The 22,543-nt window shown below is 44.4% G+C and overlaps 1 protein-coding gene across 1 annotated transcript; it reads left to right on the top strand.

Moving 5' to 3' along the window:
* The first annotated feature begins 8,327 nt into the window (after positions 1-8,327).
* On the top strand, positions 8,328-9,693 carry LOC110495482 (nuclear receptor subfamily 0 group B member 1). The gene is made up of 2 exons (XM_021570755.2): positions 8,328-8,997; positions 9,296-9,693. The coding sequence occupies exons 1-2, from the start codon at positions 8,445-8,447 to the stop codon at positions 9,535-9,537; spliced, it is 795 nt and encodes a 264-aa protein (XP_021426430.2). The 5' UTR covers positions 8,328-8,444; the 3' UTR covers positions 9,538-9,693.
* The last annotated feature ends 12,850 nt before the right edge of the window (positions 9,694-22,543 follow it).

The raw sequence follows: 22,543 nt of genomic DNA, 5'->3' as shown, positions 1-22,543 counted from the left end.
TGGCCTTCCCTACTCTTTTCCTATTCACACGGCAAGATGATAAGAGAGAGACAGAGAGAGAGAGAGCTTTGGCAATGTTAACATATGTTTCCCATGCCAATAAAGCCCTTGAACTGGACTGAATAGAGAGAGAGAGAGAGAGAGAGAGAGAGAGAAAGAGAGATGCTTGAAATCAGCAACCAAGGCACACATAAAATAATATTTGAATTCAATTCAAGGTAACCATCGGAGACAAAGGAAAATGTAGTCCAACATTGCATAACTTGATTGGTATACTCTGGTCTGTCTTTATGAGTTCAAGCTCACACTGAGGTGCATGTGAAAATCACACACCGAACCTCTCTGAGAGAGGTGGACGTGATAATCACACATCAACCTCCCTGAGAGAGGTGCACATAATAATCATACCTCAAACCTCCCTGAGAGAGGTGCACGTGATAATCACACCTCAAACATCCCTGAGAGAGATGCACGTGATAATCACACAAACCTCCCTGAGAGAGATGCACGTGATAATCACACAAACCTCCCTGAGAGAGGTGCACGTGATAATCACACCTCAAACCTCCCTGAGAGAGATGCACGTGATAATCACACAAACCTCCCTGAGAGAGGTGCACGTGATAATCACACCTCAAACCTTCCTGAGAGAGGTGCACATAATAATCACACCTCAAACCTCCCTGAGAGAGGTGCACGTGATAATCACACCTCAAACCTCCCTGAGAGAGGTGCACGTGATACTCACACATCAAACCTCCCTGAGGTGCATATGATAATCACACATTAAACCTCCCTGAGAGAAGTGCACGTGATAATCACACAAACCTCCCTGAGAGAGGTGCACGTGATAATCACACATCAAACCTCCCTGAGAGAGGTGCACGTGATAATCACACATCAAAACCTCCCTGAGGGAGATGCACATGATAATAACACATCAAACCTCACTGAGGTGCACATGATAATCACACATCAAACCTCACTGAGGTGCACATGATATTCACACATCAAACCTCACTGAGGTGCACATGATAATCACACATCAAACCTCACGGAGGTGCACATGATAATCACACATCAAACCTCACTGAGGTGCACATGATAATCACACATCAAACCACACTGAGGTGCACATGATAATCACACATCAAACCTCACTGAGGTGCACATGATAATCACACATCAAACAGAAATACGCAAAATGTCGACACAACTGATAACATTTCTATGAAAGCGCACTCCCACTCATTCTCAAGAATCCAATTTGAGAAAGAATAAAAGCAACCCAGTCCTAGCTAATGGCAATCGTGTAAAGTCCTAGCAAGGTGCAGGTCGTATTTGTTTATCCAGGGCTAACTCCAACTCAATGGCCTCTGGTCTGCTTTACAGCTACCTCATATCCATGGCAGACTGCAGATATTTATTTGATTTTTTAAAATTCACTAGGCAAGTCAATTAAGAACTAATTCTTATTTACAATCACTGCCTACTCCGGCCAAACCCTAACGACACTGGGCCAATTGTGCGCCGCCCTATGGGACTCCCGATCATGGCCGATTGTGATACAGTCTGGAATCATACCAGGGTCTGTAGTGACACCTCTAGCACTGAGATTCAGTGCCTTAGACCGCTGTGCCATTCCTCTTTAACAGACAGACTGATAGAAGGCCTTGAAAAAAAACATTATGCAATTTGTAACTCTCCAATAGACAAGGTCACCCGTTATTACAAGTCATATCACCGTTGTCAAGGCAGTATCCATGGTAACAGTCAGTTCTTCATAACATACTTTCAAGTATGTTCCCACAAAAAATTATCCAGGGTCATACATCCAAACTTATAGAGAGTAATTTTGGGTAAAGAACGGGTTCAGTTGAATAGACTTACAGCTATTTCTTATGGTTCCTATCATGGTTCCAATCGTGCCGCCTAATTTTGGATTGCATAAACAAACACTAAAACAATGAGGTAATCTGTTGTAGCTATTCCGTTTGCTCACATCATTACATCAGACTCTGATGAGGACGACGCTGGACTCAATCACTCTGATGTCATACAAGGCATGAGCTGGCCAAACAAGTATTACGATACAGTTCAGATAAACCACTATGCATTGCATCACGATGGATATTTAACAGCAGACTAAACCCTGAGGAACAGCCTTGAAGTTAAAACCTGGGCTGTGATTAACTTTAATACAGAGAAAACCTTGTTGATGAACATTCCATTAACGCCACTCCAAAATGTAGCCCTTTTCAAGGACCATTGATTCCTCACCATGAACAAGTGGCTCGCCGCTCCCAACTTCCTGCAGTTCTAAGTCTGAACACATCCCCCTCCCTTACAGTAGCAATAAGGCCTTAGTAATACATGAATACAGGCCATACAGTAAGTATTGTCTTTGATCCCATGTCTGTGATGTCATAGCTGGCTTTCAAACCCAGGCTTTCAGTGTGGGTGGTACTTTGTGGATATCTGACATCCCCCTCCCTTACAGTAGCAATAAGGCCTTAGTAATACATGAATGCAGGCCATACAGTAAGTATTGTCTTTGATCCCATGTCTGTGATGTCATAGCTGGCTTTCAAACCCAGGCTTTCAGTGTGGGTGGTACTTTGTGGATATCTGACACTTAAGGCTTCTTCAGGATTGGTGGGTCCCCCATGGGATGGTTGAGCTAACGTAAGCTAATGTGATTAGCATGAGGTTGTAAGTAACAGAACATTTCCCAGGACATAGACATATCTGATATTGGCAGAAAGCTTAAATTCTTGTTAATCTAACTGCACTGTCCAATTTACAGTAGCCATTACAGTGAAATAATACCATGCTATTGTTTGAGGAGAGTGCACAGTTTTGAACTTGAAAAGTTATTAATAAACATATTAGGCACATTTGGGCAGTCCTGATGCAACATTTTGAACCAAAATGCAATGGTTCATTGGATCAGTCTAAAACTTTGCACATACAATGTGCAAAATGTGCAAATCTAAATTGCACTTGGGCTGGAATAATACATTATGGCCTTTCTCTTTCATTTCAAAGATAATGGTACAAAACAAATAATGGTACAAAAAATGTTTTTTTTTTCTTTGTATTATCTTTTACCAGATCTAATGTGTTATATTCTCCTACATTCATTTCACATTTCAACAAACTTCAAAGTGTTTCCTTTCAAATGGTATTAAGAATATGCATGTCCTTGCTTCAGGGCCTGAGCTACAGACAGTTAGATTTGGGTTAGTCATTTTAGGCGAAAATTGAAAAAAAGGGGCGGATCCTTAAGAGGTTTTTTTAAGCAAAACCAGTGACTAGTGTTTCAAGGTAGGCCAAAAACAATGGACTTTATGTGCTTTGAAAGTGCAACATACTGTATACTGATACAAGCAATGCTTACCATGTTTACAATGTTTATCATGTTTACAATGTTTGTCATGTTTACAATGTTTATCATGTTTACAATGTTTGTCATGTTTACAATGTTTGTCATGTTTACCATGTTTATCATGTTTACCATGTTTATCATGTTTACAATGTTTGTCATGTTTACCATGTTTATCATGTTTACAATGTTTACAATGTTTATCATGTTTACAATGTTTATCATGTTTACAATGTTTATCATGTTTACAACGTTTACCATGTTTGTCATGTTTACCATGTTTATCATGTTTATCATGTTTACAATGTTTATCATGTTTATCATGTTTACAATGTTTATCATGTTTACAATGTTTATCATGTTTATCATGTTACCAAGTTCGTCATGTTAACCAACTGCATTATGTAATTGCCAGGATGTCAAGTACCAGGTATGGATTGCATAGAGCGTTTACTTCCAACAAAACAACGTCTAGTGTCCAACTGTATGTTTTCATATTCAATATTCATCCTAAATCAAGTAGAATTCATGTACTGTATGTAGGATTTGTGTTGGTCTTTGGGGCTACTTCTCAGAATATCTGCATTATTCTCAAGGTCCAGGCGCAGGAATGTTTCCAAACAGTATGGGAATTAGACTGGGAAGGAGTCCTTGGTTCACTGAAAGCTTTTCGACTTTAGCCTTAAAGTAGTGCAAATTGTAATATGGACGTGCCCTTGTCCTTGTAATCCTGAGAGTTTCACTCTGAAACCAGACTAGAAAAGTTATATGAAAGTATAGTTGCAGTTCGCCTAGTTTCATGGTCAGTTTGTGAGTTCAAAAGCAAAAATGCTCCTAGACAGAGAGAGGAGAGAATCCAACAACTAGACAATTCCTATGTCCAATGATTCACAAACTGTCATCATGCATGTACATCACAAAACGACTGAAACAGGTGGCTAATACAACCTTCAGTCACAATTTCTTTTCAATTTTATTTTGCCAATGTATCATTAATGTAGAATCTTCAAAGACAATGAGCAGAGGAAGCTAGCTCTTGGAGGCCATTACTTGACCGTGGTAGGCAACTCTATAAGAACATGGACTAGGCCAGGGAAAAGGTCTGTTCAAAAGGCATAATATGAACAAAATCACATTTCACAAAGCAGAACATTTTGTGCAACATGTCAGCAACATATTCTGTCCTTGAGCAGAAACTGGTCAGGATAAAAGACATGGGTGGTGTGAGGAGGTCACTGGGCAGGATAAAAGACATGGGTGGTGTGAGGAGGTCACTGGGCAGGATAAAAGACGTGGGTGGTGGTGGGGTGAGGAGGTCACTGGGCAGGATAAAAGACATGGGTGGTGTGAAGAGGTCACTGGGCAGGATAAAATACATGGGTGGTGGCGGGATGAGGAGGTCACTGGGCAGGATAAAAGACATGGGTGGAGTGAGGAGGTCATTGGGCAAGATAAAAGACATGGGTGGTGTGAGGAGGTCACTGGGCAGGATAAAATACATGGGTGGTGTGAGGTGAGGAGGTCACTGGGCAGGATAAAAGACATGGGTGGGGTGAGGAGGTCACTGGGCAGGATAAAATACATGGGTGGTGTGAGGAGGTCACTGGGCAGGATAAAAGACATGGGTGGTGTGAGGTGAGAAGGTCACTGGGCAGGATAAAATACATGGGTGGTGTGAGGAGGTCAATGGGCAGGATAAAATACATGGGTGGTGTGAGGAGGTCACTGGGCAGAATAAAATACATGGGTGGGGTGAGGAGGTCACTGGGCAGTATAAAATACATGGGTTGGGGTGAGGAGGTCACTGGGCAGAATAAAATACATGGGTGGTGTGAGGGGGTCACTGGGCAGGATAAAAGACATGGGTTGGGGTGAGGAGGTCACTGGGCAGGATAAAAGACATGGGTTGGGGTGAGGAGGTCAATGGGCAGGATAAAAGACATGGGTGGTGTGAGGAGGTCACTGGGCAGAATAAAAGACATGGGTTGGGGTGTGGAGGAGAAGAACAGTTTTGTGAAGGTTGTTTACACGAGTCTGTCCTTGATCTATGCCTTGGAACAAAAATATTCATTTTCAAGGAAATCAACTGTGAGAGTTTCACTTTTGTGAATAATATTGTAAACCCCACCAAAGTACAGGCTTTCATCGGCTGCTACACCATAGCCTTGAGGACAAAGTCAGAGGAAAAACAGCCTGCCTTGATATCATTTTCCAAACAGGCCAGCGAATCAATCGTCTTTTATAATCTCCTCAAAGAGAGGATGACATCAGTGTTCTCTTCAAGACGTTTGTGTTGTTCTGTCACATCTGGTTCTGTCAAGCCTAATGCTGTGAGTGACCCTGAACTTCAGGACATTCATGATAGTTCTTCATTTGTGTTTTTGATTACAGCCTTTTGTTCCCAGAGAGTGACCCAGACAGTCAGACATTCACTGACGGTGACACAGGCGGGTGAAGTATGTTGACAGTGTGTCATAGTGGGTTGTTGTCATGCAACACTGCTGAAGTTTGGCATCAGTTTTAGGAGGGAAAGAGTTACCCAGTGACACACACTCAAACAGATGTCATGACACACTTGTCAATTCACATTATTGACATTGGTTATTTCTAAAAACTCCACTTCGAAGGAAAACTTTTCACCTGTATGTCGAATCAGACGATGAAAAAATGGACACTCCAATGACTTTTGAATTCTTTTACAATGCTTATTTCTCCCTAATCGCTACAAATGAAATTAGATGTTGAACATGCTGTGCGGGCCGCCCTATACCCCAGGAAAGCAGAGAACAAGATATCTTTATTCTCTTTGAACTCAGGTCTACCTTCCAAATGAGGGCCTTACAATGAGAATAAGGATGACATTGACGGGTGTCTAGACAGGAACCTTGCCTGCAGACGTGGCAACAAACCCATCGCCTATGAAATGTCAAAGTACACAGCTGCACATAAAGCTTCGCCTCTGGAATCCAATTGATGTTTGAAGGAAGAAGATGCTCCGTCTCAGAGATAATTACCTGGTATTGAGTTCTGGTGCGCAGGTATTCTTCAGTTGTTGTTAAGTTATTACGTGGAAGATGCCACAGAGTCAGGGTCAAGGTGCGTCTCGGTGGTGCGGATCAGGTGCGTTTTCCATTATCGAAGCCTGAGGTCACTAATTGAGGTCTGAAAGCTTGTAAGACCTGATGCAGTGACCTAACAAACAAACAGAAATGTAGCACCACTCGGATAATGTCACATTGCCCAGAATTTAATTTAACATGTGGCAACAAGTCTTCTAGTAGGGGACAATTCCTTGTATTGGTCTCTTCTCTTTCAGTGGATTTGGAATACCTTCCCACACAAGGCCATAACTATTCACACAAGGCCACAGAGAGGGAGCGAAAGACAGAGAGAAAGATAGAGAGAGAAAGATAGAGAGAGAAGAGTGTCAGCGAGAGAGAGAGAGAGAGAGAGAGAGAGAGAGAGAGAGAGAGAGCGAGAGAGAGAGAGAGAGAGAAAGAGAGAGAGAGAGAGAAAGAGAGAGAGAGAGAGAAAGAGAGAGAGAAAGAGAGAGAGGGAGAAAGGGAAAGATAAAACGTTTTTTTGCAAATAAAAAAAGTGGAAAAAAAACTCCCCAGAAATACCTTATCTACATAAATATTCAGACCCTTTGCTATGAGACTCAAAATTACGCTCAGGTGCATCCTGTTTCGATTGATCATCCTTGAGATGTTTCTATAACTTGATTAGAGTCCACCTGTGGTAAATTAAATTGATTGGACATGGTTTGGAAAAGCACATACCTGTCTATATAAGGTCCCACAGTTGACAGTGCATGTCAGAGAAAAAAACAAGTCATGAGGTCGAAGGAATTGTCCGTAGAGCTCAGAGACAGGATTGTGTCGAGGCACAGATCTGGGGAAAGGTACCAAAACATTTCTCCAACATTGAAGGTCCCCAAGAACACAGTGGCCTCCATCATTCTAAAATGGAAGAAGTTTGGACACACCAAGACTCTTCCTAGAGCTGGCCACCCTGTCAAACTGAGCAATAGGGGGAGAAGGGCCTTGGTCAAGGGGGTGACCAAGAACCCGATGGTCACTCTGACAGAGCTCTAGAGTTCCTCTGTGGAGATGGGAGAACCTTCCAGAAGGACAACCATCTCTGCAGCACTCCACCAATCAGGCCTTTGTGGTAGTGGCCAGACAGAAGCCACTCCTCAGTAAAAGGCACATGACAGCCCACTTGGAGATTTCAAAAAGGCACCTAAAAGACTCTCAGAACATGAGAAACAAGAGTCTGATGAAACCAAGATTGAACTCTTTGGCCTGAATGCCAAGCGTCATGTCTGGAGGAAACCTGGCACCATCCCTACGGTGAAGCATGGTGTTGGCAGCATCATCCTGTGGGGAAATTTTTCAGTGGCAGGGCCTGTGAGACTAGTCAGGATTTAGGGAAAGATGAACAGAGCCAAGTACAGAGAGATCCTTGATGAAAACCTGTTCCAGAGCGCTCAGAACCTCAGACGGGGACGAAGGTTCACCTTCCAACAGGACAACAACCCTAAGCACACAGCCAAGACAATGCAGGAGTGGCTTCGGGACAAATCTCTGAATGTCCTTGAGTGGCCAAGCCAGAGCCCAGACTTGAACCCAATCAAAAATCTCTGGAGAGACCTGAAAATGTAATCAATTTTAAGGCTGTAACATACCAACATTTGGAAAAAGTTAAGGGGTCTGAATACTTTCCGAACGCACCATATTTCCTAAATAATTAGAACATCTAATTCAGGGTGTATTTTGCATAATCCAGAAATTGGCTATTGTACTGTATGAAACCACTTTGGACTTTGGTGGCAACTGGCTGTCTGGCGGTAACTGGCTGTCTGGCGGCAATTGGCTGTCTGGCGGCAACTGGCTGTCTGGCTCCCTCTAGTCGTGCGCCTGTGAAGAACTGGGTGGGCGGTGTCGTCGAATATTTAAAAAGTCTAAACAAGTTGTCAATGAGGAGGAAGGAAATATAAAACCTCACCATCCACGTCGCCAGGGTTGTATTCGCCAGCTATCAACAGAAGGACAGGATGGCTTGCTCTGACAGCTGCCAGTGCCTCGGCGAAAGGGGACAAAGAAGCATCCTTTACAGCATTTTGAAAAACGACAACCAACCGAATCAGCATTCACAGGGGCGGGCGAGGTTCGCGGTCCCGCAACAGCAGCCTTGTTCGTGTGGATCTAAGAAGAAAGTGGTTCTCCGTTCTCCCCAGACAACGTGTAAAGCAGCGTCGGTAGCGCTTTTAAAAACGCTGAAGTTTGTTAAAAATGTACTTTGTTTTCGGGAACTTCCAGCGGAGGACCAGTTACAGCTCGTGCGCAACAGCTGGGCTCAGCTGCTTGTTTTGGGCATTGCGCAGGACTTGATCGACTTCGAGACCATGGAGACGCCAGAACTCAGTATGTTACAGAACATACTAACCAGCGGACAAGGAAGACAGGAGACCGCGCACGGGCGCAGTGGCCAAGGCGTTTCTCTCACTGATGTCCAAGGAATAAAAATGTTTTTGAATAAATGTTGGGGACTGGACATCAGCACCAAAGAATATGCATATTTAAAGGGAGCCATTCTCTTCAATCCAGGTTTGTTAAACAAATGGTTTTATGGTGTATTTACTAGTTTTATTATTATTAGCAAGCCTATTATTATCATTATAGTTGTTTTTGTTATTATTTTTATTATAATAATGATCATCATCATTATAATTATAATTATTATCATTATTATTATTATTGTTTTGCTAATTATTATCATTATTATTAGTAGTCTATTATTATTATTTTATGAATGGGCTATTATTAACTATGCGACTATTTTTTACTCGTTTGAGTTTCACCTTCAAAGTTTCTGATTTTAACTTCCATTTTATTCTCTCCTTAGACATTGCAGAGCTCCGGTGTCAAAGCTACATTCAGGCACTGCAGAGCGAAGCGCATCAAGCCCTTAGTGAATATGTGAAAGTCACTCACCGAAGAGACTCTACAAGGTTCACTAAACTATTCATCGCGCTCTCCATGCTACGGTCCATCAATGCAAACGTCGTGGCTGGACTTTTCTTCAAACCTGTCATCGGCACGGTCAGCATGAATGAACTTCTGCTCGAGATGTTTTACGGAAAATAGACTGAATAAACTGTTTAAAGACTGAACACAGACAAAGCTGTGGGCTGGACTGGAGGCTGAACAGAATAACAACAGGCATGTGTATACTGTAGGGTTGCTATCCATATGTATTTATTTTGCTATAACGCATCCTATTTTTGTAAAATAAAAGTGTTTGCTGAACTTTGTATTTTATTATTTCAGTTTATCAACCAATATAATCTTTTTTTAAATTATAACCTACAGTTATGTCTAATAACGGCCCCATAATACATTCAATCTTATTTGATTGCAATACATTACCTAGATAATGCTGACATAGCTGCATAATACATTCAATCTTATTTGATTGCAATACATTACCTAGATAATGCTGACATAGCCCCATAATACATTCAATCTTATTTGATGGCAATACATTACCTAGATAATGCTGACATAGCCCCATAATACATTCAATCTTATTTGATTGCAATACATTACCTAGATAATGCTGTCATAGCTGCATTATACATTCAATCTTATTTGACTGCAATTGTAACGGACCAGGGACCCTCTGAACACATCTACAACTGCCTCCCACCAAGCATCGTTACCCATCTTTCCACAAAAGCAGCAGCCCTTGCGGAGTAAGGGGAGCAACTACTTCAAGGTCTCAGAGTGAGTGACGTCACCGATTGAAACGCTATTAGCGCGTACCCCGCTAACTAGCGATCCGTTTCACACCGGTTACACAATACATTACTTGGATAATGCATTACTGTGTTTCACCTCAAGAGGGCAATGCTCACCCACAAACCGAAGAGAGAATTTGAGTCAGTCTAGAGAAAGACATTTTCATTCATGAAGGAAATTGACAACTACATCAATCCCAAGGCTTTCAGCACTCACATCGGTCCAGAACTAGCTAGGTTGTAAACTGCTTTATGAGGGACTGTGAATATGTTAAAAACAGAAGTAGTGCTAGTAGTGTTTCTAATACTATGCATTCATTCAACACGCCTCCAGACACCAATGACGTAGCATCTCAGGGCAGGTCATTGGACTGGGTCGGTCCCTTAGGAGGGGCTGCTGTACCATCTAGTGAGGGTATGGTGGGTCACAACACGTGTCTGGGGCCAACCAGTGTCAGGATAAGACCAGGCTGTTAGGATACCCACACCACATGCCACACACATCAATGGAAGAAGGAGGCACATGGCAGGTGGCTGTGGGGATCTGGAGTGGCATGGACCCAGGGTGAGGCGTGTGGGCTTCCAGTCATGCAGTAAGGAGAGGGGACGGCTGCCAGGCCTGAGAGGTGTTGCCGTGAAGACGCGCTGTGCGGAGGCCGTGGGAGGAGGCAACAGGCAGTGGCGGTGAGGCCTGATGATAAATGTGATCAATGTGGGCTAAGTTCATTATAGGAGGGGAAGAAGAAGATGAGAAAGAGTTGGAAGAGGAGGAGGAAAAGACGTCACTCTTACAGTACTTAACATACACAGTTTAAAAAAGTCCTGAAAAGTTTAATTGCTTAGCGTATAGATGTTGAAATGCAATATTTAAGAACATATCCACAAACAACGACAGAGAGGTCCCCTATGAGTAAAGATGTTCCCATGGAAATACTAGGGTTAGGGTTATGGTTGAGGTTAGGGTTATAATTGAGGCTAGGGTTAGGGTTTAAACTGGGATATCAACATGAAGGTAGGGTTAGGGTTGTGGTTGAGGGTTGTGGTTGAACTGCAATGTGGCCATGAAGTGAGGTTTAGGGTTATGGTTGAGGCTAGGGTTAGGGTTTAAACTGGGATATCAACATGAAGGTAGGGCTAGGGTTGTGGTTGAGGGTTGAACTGCAATGTGAACATGAAGCAAGGGTTAGGGTTTAAACTGGGATGTCAACACCTGGGATGTCAAATCCTGCTCTGAATCCAGCTTTGAACCCAGCTATGAACCCAGCTCCGAACCCAGCTCCAAACCCAGCTCCGAATCCAGCTCCGAATCCAGCTCCGAACCCTGCTCCGAATTCAGCTCCGAACCCAGCCCCGAACCAAACTCCGAACCCAGCTCCGAACCAAACTCCGAACCCTGCTCCGAACCCAGCTCCGAACCCAGCTCCGAACCCAACTCTGAACCCAACTCTGAATCCAGCTCTGAACCCAGCTCTGAACCCAGCTCTGAACCCAGCTCTGAATCCAGCTCTGAACCCTGCTCTGAACCCAGCTCTGAACCCAGCTCTGAACCCAGCTCTGAACCCTGCTCTGAGTCCAGCTCTGAACACAGCTCTGAACCCAGCTCTGAACCCAGCTCTTAACCCTGCTCTGAATCCATCCAGCAGAGCCCTACATGCCTCAGAACCACCTATGATGGCACTTTGACATCTCAGTCCCCCAAAGAGATACATATCTAACTAAATCATCCTTGCGCTGTAGTTTAAGTCAGTGTTTGACACATGGCATCCCTAAGTGATCCCATTCCATTTCAAATGAGGCAGGGGATCATGATGGATTGATCCCAAGGAGCCAGGCTGTCAGTACAGCAGGCCTCTTCCAGGGCATCACAGACCTTCTCTCTCTGTCTCTACAGCGCACGGCTTCTCTCTGCATGCCTTCTCTAATTAATCTGCTCCCTAGAGTTCAGTTCCCCCATAGACTTCTCATCTCCTTTTCACTTGCTCCTAATGTGACAACCTAAACCGTGGTATCAGCTCTGCCCTAGTTACTGTATAATACCCCTGTCTCCCCCATCGCTGTGTCTTGTCATAGAGAACATAATGAGAAGAAGAGATCACATTTTCCCCTTGCTGTGCCTCGTCAGTTGGTGTCAGAGGTGGGATGTGAGTCCTTTTCTGTGCGACGCCCAGTGAAACAGCATCACTGTGTTAATGCTAACTGGCGACTATGAACTACACCGGGAAAGAGCAAGAGCAGCGATACAGTGCTACTGTTGGGAAGGAAAACGCAAATGGCTTTGAATCTGTTTAATGAATATGAGAGGGATTCATCTGTAAACCTCCATCTGTAGGAATGGATAATGAATAATACATTAGCAACATTTCAACCCTAAACGCAGCATCTGCTAAGCTAATTTATTTCCTCATTGGATGATCTATCTGAGAGAAGATAGATATAAAACCATGCTGTTTATTGCTTCTTTTGGAATAGCACAGAGATAATTCATCCAATAACTCAGCCAATTGGTGCAGGAGTGGCAAAATTGCTGTTATTTAATAGAGGCCGACTTGTGTATTACCTGTGTAGGAGTGGCACATTTCCTTACATTGTGTTTCTTATAAGGAGGTGCTACAGGCTTAACCCACTGGTTCATTGATCCAATAATTGCAATGTTGCCTGATCATGTATATTCCGCTCAAATGTTTCCTAATTCATTTTAAGCTCTTTCTTTCATATTTCCTCCCACTTTAGAGAGGCTCCCCACTGCACCGGGCAGCCCCTCCCTCCCTACCCCCCCTGAAAGTTGCATGAAACAGGATAATCTCAGGGTGTCAATTATAAACAGGCACAGTGACTAATATACTCATTCCCCCTGGCAGAGGTCTGCTGCTGCTTTGTTCTGACAGTTAAATACATGCACCTCTATTCAGCGAGGATTCCGCTGCTTTACGCTTCCTTTCATTAGTGTCATCAAGCTGGTGCCCAACTGTTTTCTGTTCCCTTCCTCCGGTCCCAGGTGTACTGAGACTTCTCTCGTTGGGAATTAAGTTGGGCTGAGGAGGAGGAGAGGGTGTGTAGGATTGCTGGTGTAGGATTTATGCTAATAGAGGGTGTGTGTGTGTGTGTGTGTTACGTTGAGAAGAAGTTTGAACAAACCACTTCATCAGTCATCTCTACAGAGGATGAGTGGCATGAGACGCCGCTTGGTTTATTTCCCAGGGTTGTTTCTGTACCAACTGTACCTCACTGCCTCTCTCTCTCTCTCTCTCTCTCTCTCTCTCTCTCTCTCTCTCTCTCTCCCTCTCGCTCTCTCTCTCTCCCTCCCTCCCTCCCTCCCTCCCTCCCTCCCTCCCTCCCTCCCTCCCTCCCTCCTACACAACCTCTCTGCTTTCTTTCCAATTAAGCTCTTAATTGCCAAAGATGATAACAAGTTAATGATTACTCTGCAGGCTAGTAAAAACACAGCTGTCACAGCACTCTGTGTGCCGCTGCAGTGTGTGTGTGTGTGTGTGTGTGTGTGTGTGTGTGTGAGTGTGTGTGGCTGACTGTAAGCTGCTGCTGTGCGATGTCACCATCTGAGGGGGACAAGGGAGAGAGCTGGGGAGAGCTGTCTTTCAGCCCGACGGAGACCATCGGTGTAATGAGTTCATAGCCAGGGAGGGCAGCAGCTACTTAAAAAAATATAGACCTTTTTTTTACTCTCACAGCGGCAGCCATTTTGCCTTGGCACCCCCCACTCACAACCCACACTCACAACCCATGCTCAAGCTTTCAGTGTGCTCAAATTACTAAGGCTTGGGGTTTATGAAAATACAATTGTTTACAACTATAAAAGTTGTCTTGGTGACAGTTCAGTGGAGGCTGCTGATGGAGGGACGGCTCATATTAACATCTGGAATGGAGTCAATGGAATGGTATTAGACATATCAAACACGTGGTTGATGCCATTCCATTGACTCCATTCCAGCCATTATTATGAGCCATCCTCCCCTCATTAGCCTCCACTGTGACAGTGGTGCAGACAGTGGTAATCCATCTGGATTTAGGTTTGCCCCTAAAAACTATCGATCAGAGTGACCTCATTCACTGTAGTAGTTCATGCACCGTTGTTCAGGGGCCGGCTAGAGAGGGGCCCAGAGATATCTAAGTAGGGTACATGTGACAGATCTATTCGTCACGTTGCTCATGTGTCTGTGCCAAATCCAGGTGTTTGTTTATGCAGAGAAGAGTTGTGGTTTTTGGGCTGACTGGTGAAACTGACTATGAACATCATGTAGGCTACAATTCAAGCCATGACCAACAGATGACAGTGTTTCACAAACAATGTCTACGTTCCTGATCTGGCTCTTCCTTTTCTCTAGCTGCAGTACACCTGCCATTTTGAATCAACACACAAACCAGTGGCGGTCAGTGACATTTATGATGAGGGAGCACCATTTTTTTTGTTCATGAGCATGGCCATATTTCTATTACAGCATATTGGATGACTGTCATTCATATTCCATCCACCCAGTTCAATGTAACATTGAGAGGTTGAGGCTACTACATGATACTTTACATTTTGCGTGCACCCATCATGAGGTTGCTACAACCTAGCCTATGAATAAAAGTTTACAACGTAGGTGCACACAGGTCGAGAGAAAAAATGGAGATGACAGACAGTGACACATTCAATACCGCCTTGCACACTCTTGCCTGCATCTAGCTGATCTAGGGTGTAATCATTCGTCTGACAGTTGCAAAGGAGTTTCAATTGGTTAAATTCAGGTATTTTTATCCCTGTTTCATTTGCCTTTGTTTAAGAAACATTTTTTCAATAGAATCAGAGGAATGAATACACCCCTGATCATAGCAGCCAGCCACGTTGTATTTATTCTAGTCTCTATGCACTCTCCTCCTCTCACATTTCACTTTGTTTGTGGACTTCAATGAGCAACACATTAGCTGAATGTGACCAGGTTAAAAAACCTTTCCAAGCCAAACCACATCATAACCTGCTACACACAGCCTACATCGTTGTCACCATATTAACTAAAGTAACATCCTAGTCAACATAGCTAATATAACTAATGTGTTAGTAAACCCGCTACAATCATGCAGTAACATCACAGTGTACAGTCAGTAACACTGGCGGGCTCCGGTGGCAGTAAATGAATAAAACCAAAAGCTGTGTCTGTTACTGGAACTCTGTGAAGCATTTATTTGGGCTGTAATTTCTGAGGCTGGTAACTCTAATGAACTTATCCTCTGCAGCAGAGGAAACTGGGTCTTCCTTTCCTGTGGAGGTCCTCATGAGAGCCAGTTTCATCATAGCGCTTGATGGCTTTTGCGACTGCGCTTGAAGTTCTTGAAACTTTCCAGATTGACTGACCTTCATGTTTTAAAGTAATGATGGACTGTCGTTTCTCTTTGCTTATTTGAGCTGTCATTGCTATAATATGGGCTTGGTCTTTTACCAAATAGGGCTATCCTCTGTATACCATCCCTACTTTGTCACAGCACAACTGATTGGCTCAAACGCATTAAGAAAGGTGTGACTACTTTGAAGAATCTCAAATCTAAAATATATTTTGATTTTTAAACACTTTTTTGGTTACTACATGATTCCATATGTTTTTTCATAGTTTTGATGTCTTCACTATTATTCTACAATGAGGCAAATAATAAAAATAAAGAAAAACCCTGGAATGATTAGGTGTGTCCAAACTTTTGACTGGTACTGTAGGTCTGCATTGAAATCATTGCATGCCTCATCGATGGCCTGAAGGAGGCTGGCACGCTCATGGGGATGGCAGTCGTACATCTTTCTTGTATTGTAATCGTGTATTGTATTTTACAGTATAGTCGTGGTCCAATATGTTGCTCAGTTCATAAGAGCCCTCCCCCCAGCAACTTTATTTTGGATACATGTTTACTGTATAGGGGATGGATTTCTGATTTGTTTTAGACTTTCTGGATTATTCCCGTATTGGTACTGTATTGTATTGATATTGTATTACTGCACTGCAGGAGCTAGAAACAGGGCCATTTCACTAACATCTGTTCATCTGTGTATGCGACCAATCAACTTTGATTTGATTTATTACATACTGCACATTTCTGATCTCGTCAATATCATATTTTAAATCATAATAGTAATCATCATAGTAGTACATACAGTATCATACTTTTTATGTTTCTACTTTACAGACAGACATTTTCATTATGGAGTTCTCAGAATGTGTTGTAGACAAACGAGTTGACATGTTAAATCTCTAGGTTCACCAAACGTTCAAGTGGTCATCAATGAAGAGCAGTTGGATTAAGTCATAGTAAAAGGTTTTCTAACAAAACAGAAGAAAATCAAAAGTAATGTGAGCGTTGCATTGTGAAATACATTTACTCTATATGAACATGCATTGCACTGTGAAACATGTACACTACATGACCAAAAGTATGTGGACGCCTGCTTGTCGAACATCTCATTCCAAAATCATGGGCATTAATATGGAGTCGGTCCCCCCTTTGCTGCTATAACAGCCTCCACTCTTCTGGGAAGGCTTAACACTAGATGTTGGAACATTGCTGCGGGGACTTGCTTCCATTCAGCCACAAGAGCATTAGTGAGGTTGGGCACTGATGTTGGGCGATTAAGCCTGGCTCTCAGTCGTCGTTACAATTCATCCCAAAGGTGTTCGATGGGGTTGAGGTCAGGGCTCTGTGCAGGCCAGTCAAGTTCTTCCACACCGATCTCGACAAACCATTTCTGTATGGACCTCACTTTGTGCACAGGGGCATTGTCATGCTGAAACAGGAAAGGGCCTTCCCCAAACTGTTGCCATGAAGTTGGAAGCATAGAATTGTGTAGAATGTCATTGTACCCTGTAGCGTTAAGATTTGACTTCACTGGAACTAAGGGGCCTAGCCAGAACCATGAAAAACAGTACCAGACCATTATTCCTCCTCCACCAAACTTTACAGTTGGCACTATGCATTCGGGCAGGTAGTGTTCTCCTGGTGTCCGCCAAACCCAGATTTGTCCGTCGGACTGCCAGATGGTGAAGCGTGATTCATCACTCCAGAGAACACTTGTCCACTGCTCCAGAGGCCAATGGCGGCGAGCTTTACAACACTCCAGCCGACGCTTGGCATTGCGCATGGTGATCTTAGGCTTGTGTGTGGCTGCTTGGCAAACAGTTCTTATGCTGATGTTGCTTCCAGAGGCATTTTTGCCGTTGTTGCTCTTAGATGTTTCCACTTCACAATAACAGCACTTACAGTTGACCGGGGCAGATCTAGAAGGGCAGAAATTTGACGAAATGACTTGTTGGAAAGGTGGCATCCTATGACGGTGCCATATTGAAAGTCACTGAGCTCTTTAGTAAGGCCATTCTACTGCCAATGTTTGTCAATGGAGATTGCATGGGTGTGTGCTCGATTTTATACACCTCTCAGCAACGGGTGTGGCTGAAATAGCCGAATCCACTAATTTGAAGGGATGTCCACATACCTTTTTATATATAGTGTATTCTACTGCAGTGGGCTAGATCAGGGTCACACAGAGTGATTCTTGGTTGTCTTGGTAACAAATCTACTTTGAAACAAAAGTATACACCTCACACACATGGTTATGGGCTTAACAAAAGTCACCTGTACCATGTCAGATATAGAGTTGAAAGGTATTACATTTTGAGTTTGCATCCCAATATTACACTTCATATACATCACAGAAGACTAAAATATATTACAACTGTTTGACATAGAAACACCAGATTTTTTGTAACCCCCCCCAAAAGTGATTTAATTAGAGTTAGGCATTGGGATTAGCAGAGTGGTTAAGGTTAGGTTTAAAATCCGATTTTATGACTTTGTGGCTGTGCCAGCTAGTGATCACTCCGTACAGCTACTTCCAGAACAAGAGTCATGATGAAAAACGCTAACTTGCGGAAAAGTGACTTTATGATTTTGTGTGTTGTACTTAGTCAACTTAAAATGTGCATAGGTTTGAAAAAAATGCCTTTTTGATGATCTCTTTTGAGTTATGTACTAAGAGTTGTGAACATATATCAGATAATTGTAAAAAAAATGCACCAAGGCGCTAATGTTTTTTTTTAATACACATCAATGACATGGTGAAATCTGATAGTTTTAGTTGAGTCTGTGCTGTATTTTATTTTAAATGGACGACAGGGCTGGCCTAGGGGCCGGTGACCAAACATGGCTGCTGCCTCGACATGTGAGGACCATGTCTGTAGGGCACCATGTCTGTAGGGCACCATGTCTGTAGGGCACCATGTCTGTAGGGCACCATGTCTGTAGGGCACCATGTCTGTAGGGCACAATGTCTGTAGGGCACCATGTCTGTAGGGCACCATGTCTGTAGGGCTTCAGCCCAGCTACCCCCCCAACCCCCACCCCCCCCACCCAGGGTTCACCCCATCGCCCCACTCTCCCCCCTGACCTCCATGTACAGGTTGACCTTTTTCACAGGTGGATGACGTCATACACAGCATGAGACAGGGATGAAGAGTCGCGAGGCCCACAGGGACTCTGGGTGGAGGGTGTGTGTGGAAAGGGAGGCTTTACAAATTCCAGAAAGCGTACCGTATTATATAGCCATTATCTTTCCATATTGCTCATATAAACAGCAAATCTGGTTTCAAAAAACAGATAAAGCAACACCTCACGGCACAACGCCTCTCCCCTACTTGACCTAGATAGTTTGTGTGTACAGTATGTATTGATGTGTAGGCTGTGTGGGCCGTTTTTAAATGTATGTAGTTCTGTCCTTGAGCTGTTCTTGTCTATTAATGTTCTGTTTGCTTTCGCAACAGCTAATGGGGATCCTAATAAAATACCAATACCAAACTGCCAGAGTGAATAACGTCCTACAAGTAGCATCACTATATGGCTGGAGCTTCCCAGCAGCAGTAGAAGTCTAATGTAAGCAGCTTGTTCGCTGTCATGTGCATTTGAATGGGGAGCTCATTGTGCCGTCACACCTTAATGAAGTGAAGAGGATTTCATTTGGAGGGAAAAGCCACAGAAGCTAAAGAACCACATGGAGACACTTCATCCTAAATGAAAACATCTGGCGTCCCCTCTCTGGGAAGCCACACAGATAGACGCACATGCACGACCACGGAGACTTCCATGTTTAGCTTTCCAGTCAAAGGGGTAGGAAAAGAACGGAGAGAGAAGAAAAAAACACTGAAGAGAGAGAGAGAGATGGGGGTGGAGGGGAAGAGAGAGAGACAGAGACAGACAGAGAGAGAGAGAGAGACAGGGGTGGAGGGGAAGAGAGAGAGACAGAGACAGAGAGAGAGGGAGAGAGACAGAGAGAGAGAGAGACAGACAGAGAGAGAGAGACAGGGGTGGAGGGGAAGAGAAAGAGACAGAGAGAGAGGGAGAGAGACAGAGAGAGAGAGAGAGATCGGGGGTGGAGGGGAAGAGACAGAGACAGAGAGAGACAGATGGGGGGTGGAGGGGAAGAGAGAGACAGAGACAGAGAGAGAGAGAGAGAGAGACAGACAGAGAGAGAGAGACAGGGGTGGAGGGGAAGAGAGAGAGACAGAGACAGAGAGAGAGGGAGAGAGACAGAGAGAGAGAGAGAGAGGTGGGGTGGAGGGGAAGAGAGAGAGACAGAGAGAGAGAGAGAGATGGGGGGTGGAGGGGAAGAGAGAGAGACAGAGAGAGAGAGAGAGAGAGACAGGGTGGAGGGGAAGAGAGAGACAGAGACAGAGAGAGAGAGAGAGAGAGAGAGAGAGAGAGAGAGAGATGGGGGTGGAGGGGAAGAGAGAGAGACAGAGACAGCGAGAGAGGGAGAGAGACAGAGAGAGACAGAGAGAGAGAGAGAGAGAGAGAGAGACAGAGATGGACAGGAGTGGCAGAAGACAAACAGTTATTTCTTCAAGGATGTTTGGCTGGTTTCACCGCAAGGCCAGGTGATGTGAGGTCTTACAAGTGGAGCGTTCTTGGGTGCATTGACTCACCTGATTTATGCTGATTCGCCGACGGACCGACGGGTCCCTGGCTGATTCAGTGAGTCGCTGGGCAGAATGAGGAGTCGTATTGATTGTTGTCTTCAGGTTTAATAGCAGTCCACTGAGTTATGACTCCTGTACTGCTCTGCTCTGCTCACCCAGGAGGGAACCGGCCAGCGTCAGCAGTTCACGCGGGAGCCATAAACAACTGGCCCCTCCTCTCAGCGCAAAAAATATGTACACACACAAACCATGACTCACAGACACTACACAACACAAAATATATACAGCACACCTTACACATAATACACACTAAAATACTGGAACCATTTACCGGTAAAGAAGATTTTCAAAAGCTTCTATTCTTACCATTCTTTCTTTAAAATGTATTTCAAGAAATGATGAAATATATGTTTGTGTGTCATGCCATCACATCCTACACACACGGTCATGCGAACGATATTAGACTGCTGACAGGAAACCAGTACTGAGATATGACTCATCACAGAGGGCCAGTAGAATGTCAGTCTGTTATTTCTAAAGCCTATCTGTCTAGTACGCCATATGAACAAATACAGGATAAACATTGCGTACTGTACGGCTCAACGTTTATGTTTAGATCTCGTGTGAATGATGGAGCATGCCTCCCTCTCTCCCTCCGTATGGTGCACAGACCTCATTTAATTAGCTTAATTAGGCCCCAATATGGAGGATTGCTGCTCCTTGGTTGGTCGGTATTCTGTGGAGCCAGCCAATTACCCATGCAGCCATATCACAATGCAAACACAGGCTGTTGGTGAACTGGTGTTTAGGGGGTTACTCCTCCACAATAGCAGCACCTCCACATCTCCAGTTTACCCCCCCCCCCCCCTCCCTCTCGAAGTCCCCCAACCCAGCAAGCACACCTTCCGCCACCAACATTCAAACATTCACTTGTGAGGGCATGGTTGCTGTGGCAACAGGCACAATGTAAAAAAAAAACACAGGAACCGACTATGCATTCCCTTGGTCGGAATGTTTCAGTGTAGAAAGGTGCCTTTTAAAGGAAGTGCAGTAGCCCCTCATTGTCGGAACACTGACACATCCATGATTACAGTACTTTGGTGTGTGTGTGTGTGTGTGTGTGTGTGTGTGTGTGTGTGTGTGTGTGTGTGTGGTGTTGCATCCCTCTAATAGAGTTCCAGACACTTAGTAGAATCTATGACACCACCAACATTCCAACACTTACTTGCAGGAAATGATTGCTGTGGCAACAGGCACGAAGCAAAACAAATGGAGGAACTGACTATGCATTCCCTTGGATGGAATGTTTCAGTGCAGAAAGGTGCCTTTTAAAGTGAGTGCAGCCCCCCACCCCGCATTTACATTTGACATGTTAGTCATTTAGCAGACGCTCTTACCCAGAGAGACTTAGTGCATTCATCTTAAGAATGCTAGGTGGGACGACCACACATTACAGTCATAATAAGTACACTTTTCCTCAATAAAGTAGCTATTAGCAAAGTCAGAACTAGTAAAGGGGAAATGAGTGAGTGTTAGTTCACAAAAGGGGGGGAAGGGGAGAAACAGTTCCTCTTGCTGCTCCGTAGGCAAGTACCATGGTCTTGTAGTGGATGCGAGAGGAGTGTGCGGAGGAGCGGGGTGACATGGGAGAATTTGGGAGGGTTGAACACTGGGCGAGCTGCAACGTTCTTGATAAGTTGCAGGGGTTTGATGGCACAAGCGGGGAGCACAACCAACAGCGAGTCGCAGTAGTCCAGACGGGAGATGAAAAGTGCCTGGATTAGGACCTATGTCACTTCCTGTGTGAGGTAGGGTGGTACTCTACGGATGTTGTAGAGCATGAACCTGCAGGAGAACAACAGGGTATTGTCCAGGGTCATGCCAAGGTTCTTTGCACTCTGGGAGGGGGACACCGTGGAGTTGTGAACTGTGATGGAGAGGTCTTGGAGCAGACAGGTCTTCCCCGGAAGGAAGAGCAGCTCCGTCCTGTCGAGGTTGAGCTTGAGGTGGTGGGCCGACACCCAAGCTGAGATATCTGCCAGGCACGCAGAGATGCGTTTTGCCACCTGGGTGTCAGAATGGGGGAAGGAGAAAAGTATAGCAATGATAGGAGAGACCATGTGAGGATATGACAGAGCCGAGTGACTTAGTGTAGAGAGAAGAGGAAAGGACCTAGAACTGAGCCCTGGGGGACACCAGTAGTGAGATTATATTGTCCAGACCGATCCTCTCCACGTCACCTGGTAGGAGCAGCCTGCCAGGTAGGATGCAATCCAAGAGTGTGCAGAGACACCCAGCCTTGAACAGGTGGAGAGGAGGATCTGATGGTTCACGGTGTCGAAGGCAGCGGATAGATCTAGGAGGATGAGAACAGAGGACAGAGTCAGTTTTGGCAGAGCGAATAGCCTC

This window comes from Oncorhynchus mykiss, chromosome 18 (genome assembly GCF_013265735.2).
Source record: "Oncorhynchus mykiss isolate Arlee chromosome 18, USDA_OmykA_1.1, whole genome shotgun sequence".
NCBI lineage: Eukaryota > Metazoa > Chordata > Actinopteri > Salmoniformes > Salmonidae > Oncorhynchus > Oncorhynchus mykiss.
This window is presented reverse-complemented; position numbering and strand designations above follow the sequence as displayed.

Excerpts from the sequence above, each read along its gene's own strand:
- LOC110495482 (XM_021570755.2), top strand. The coding sequence starts at position 8,445 with ATGGCTTGCTCTGACAGCTGCCAGTGCCTCGGCGAAAGGGGACAAAGA. Across the intron at positions 8,998-9,295 it reads AGCCATTCTCTTCAATCCAG|ACATTGCAGAGCTCCGGTGT; the intron begins GTTTGTTAAACA and ends TTCTCTCCTTAG.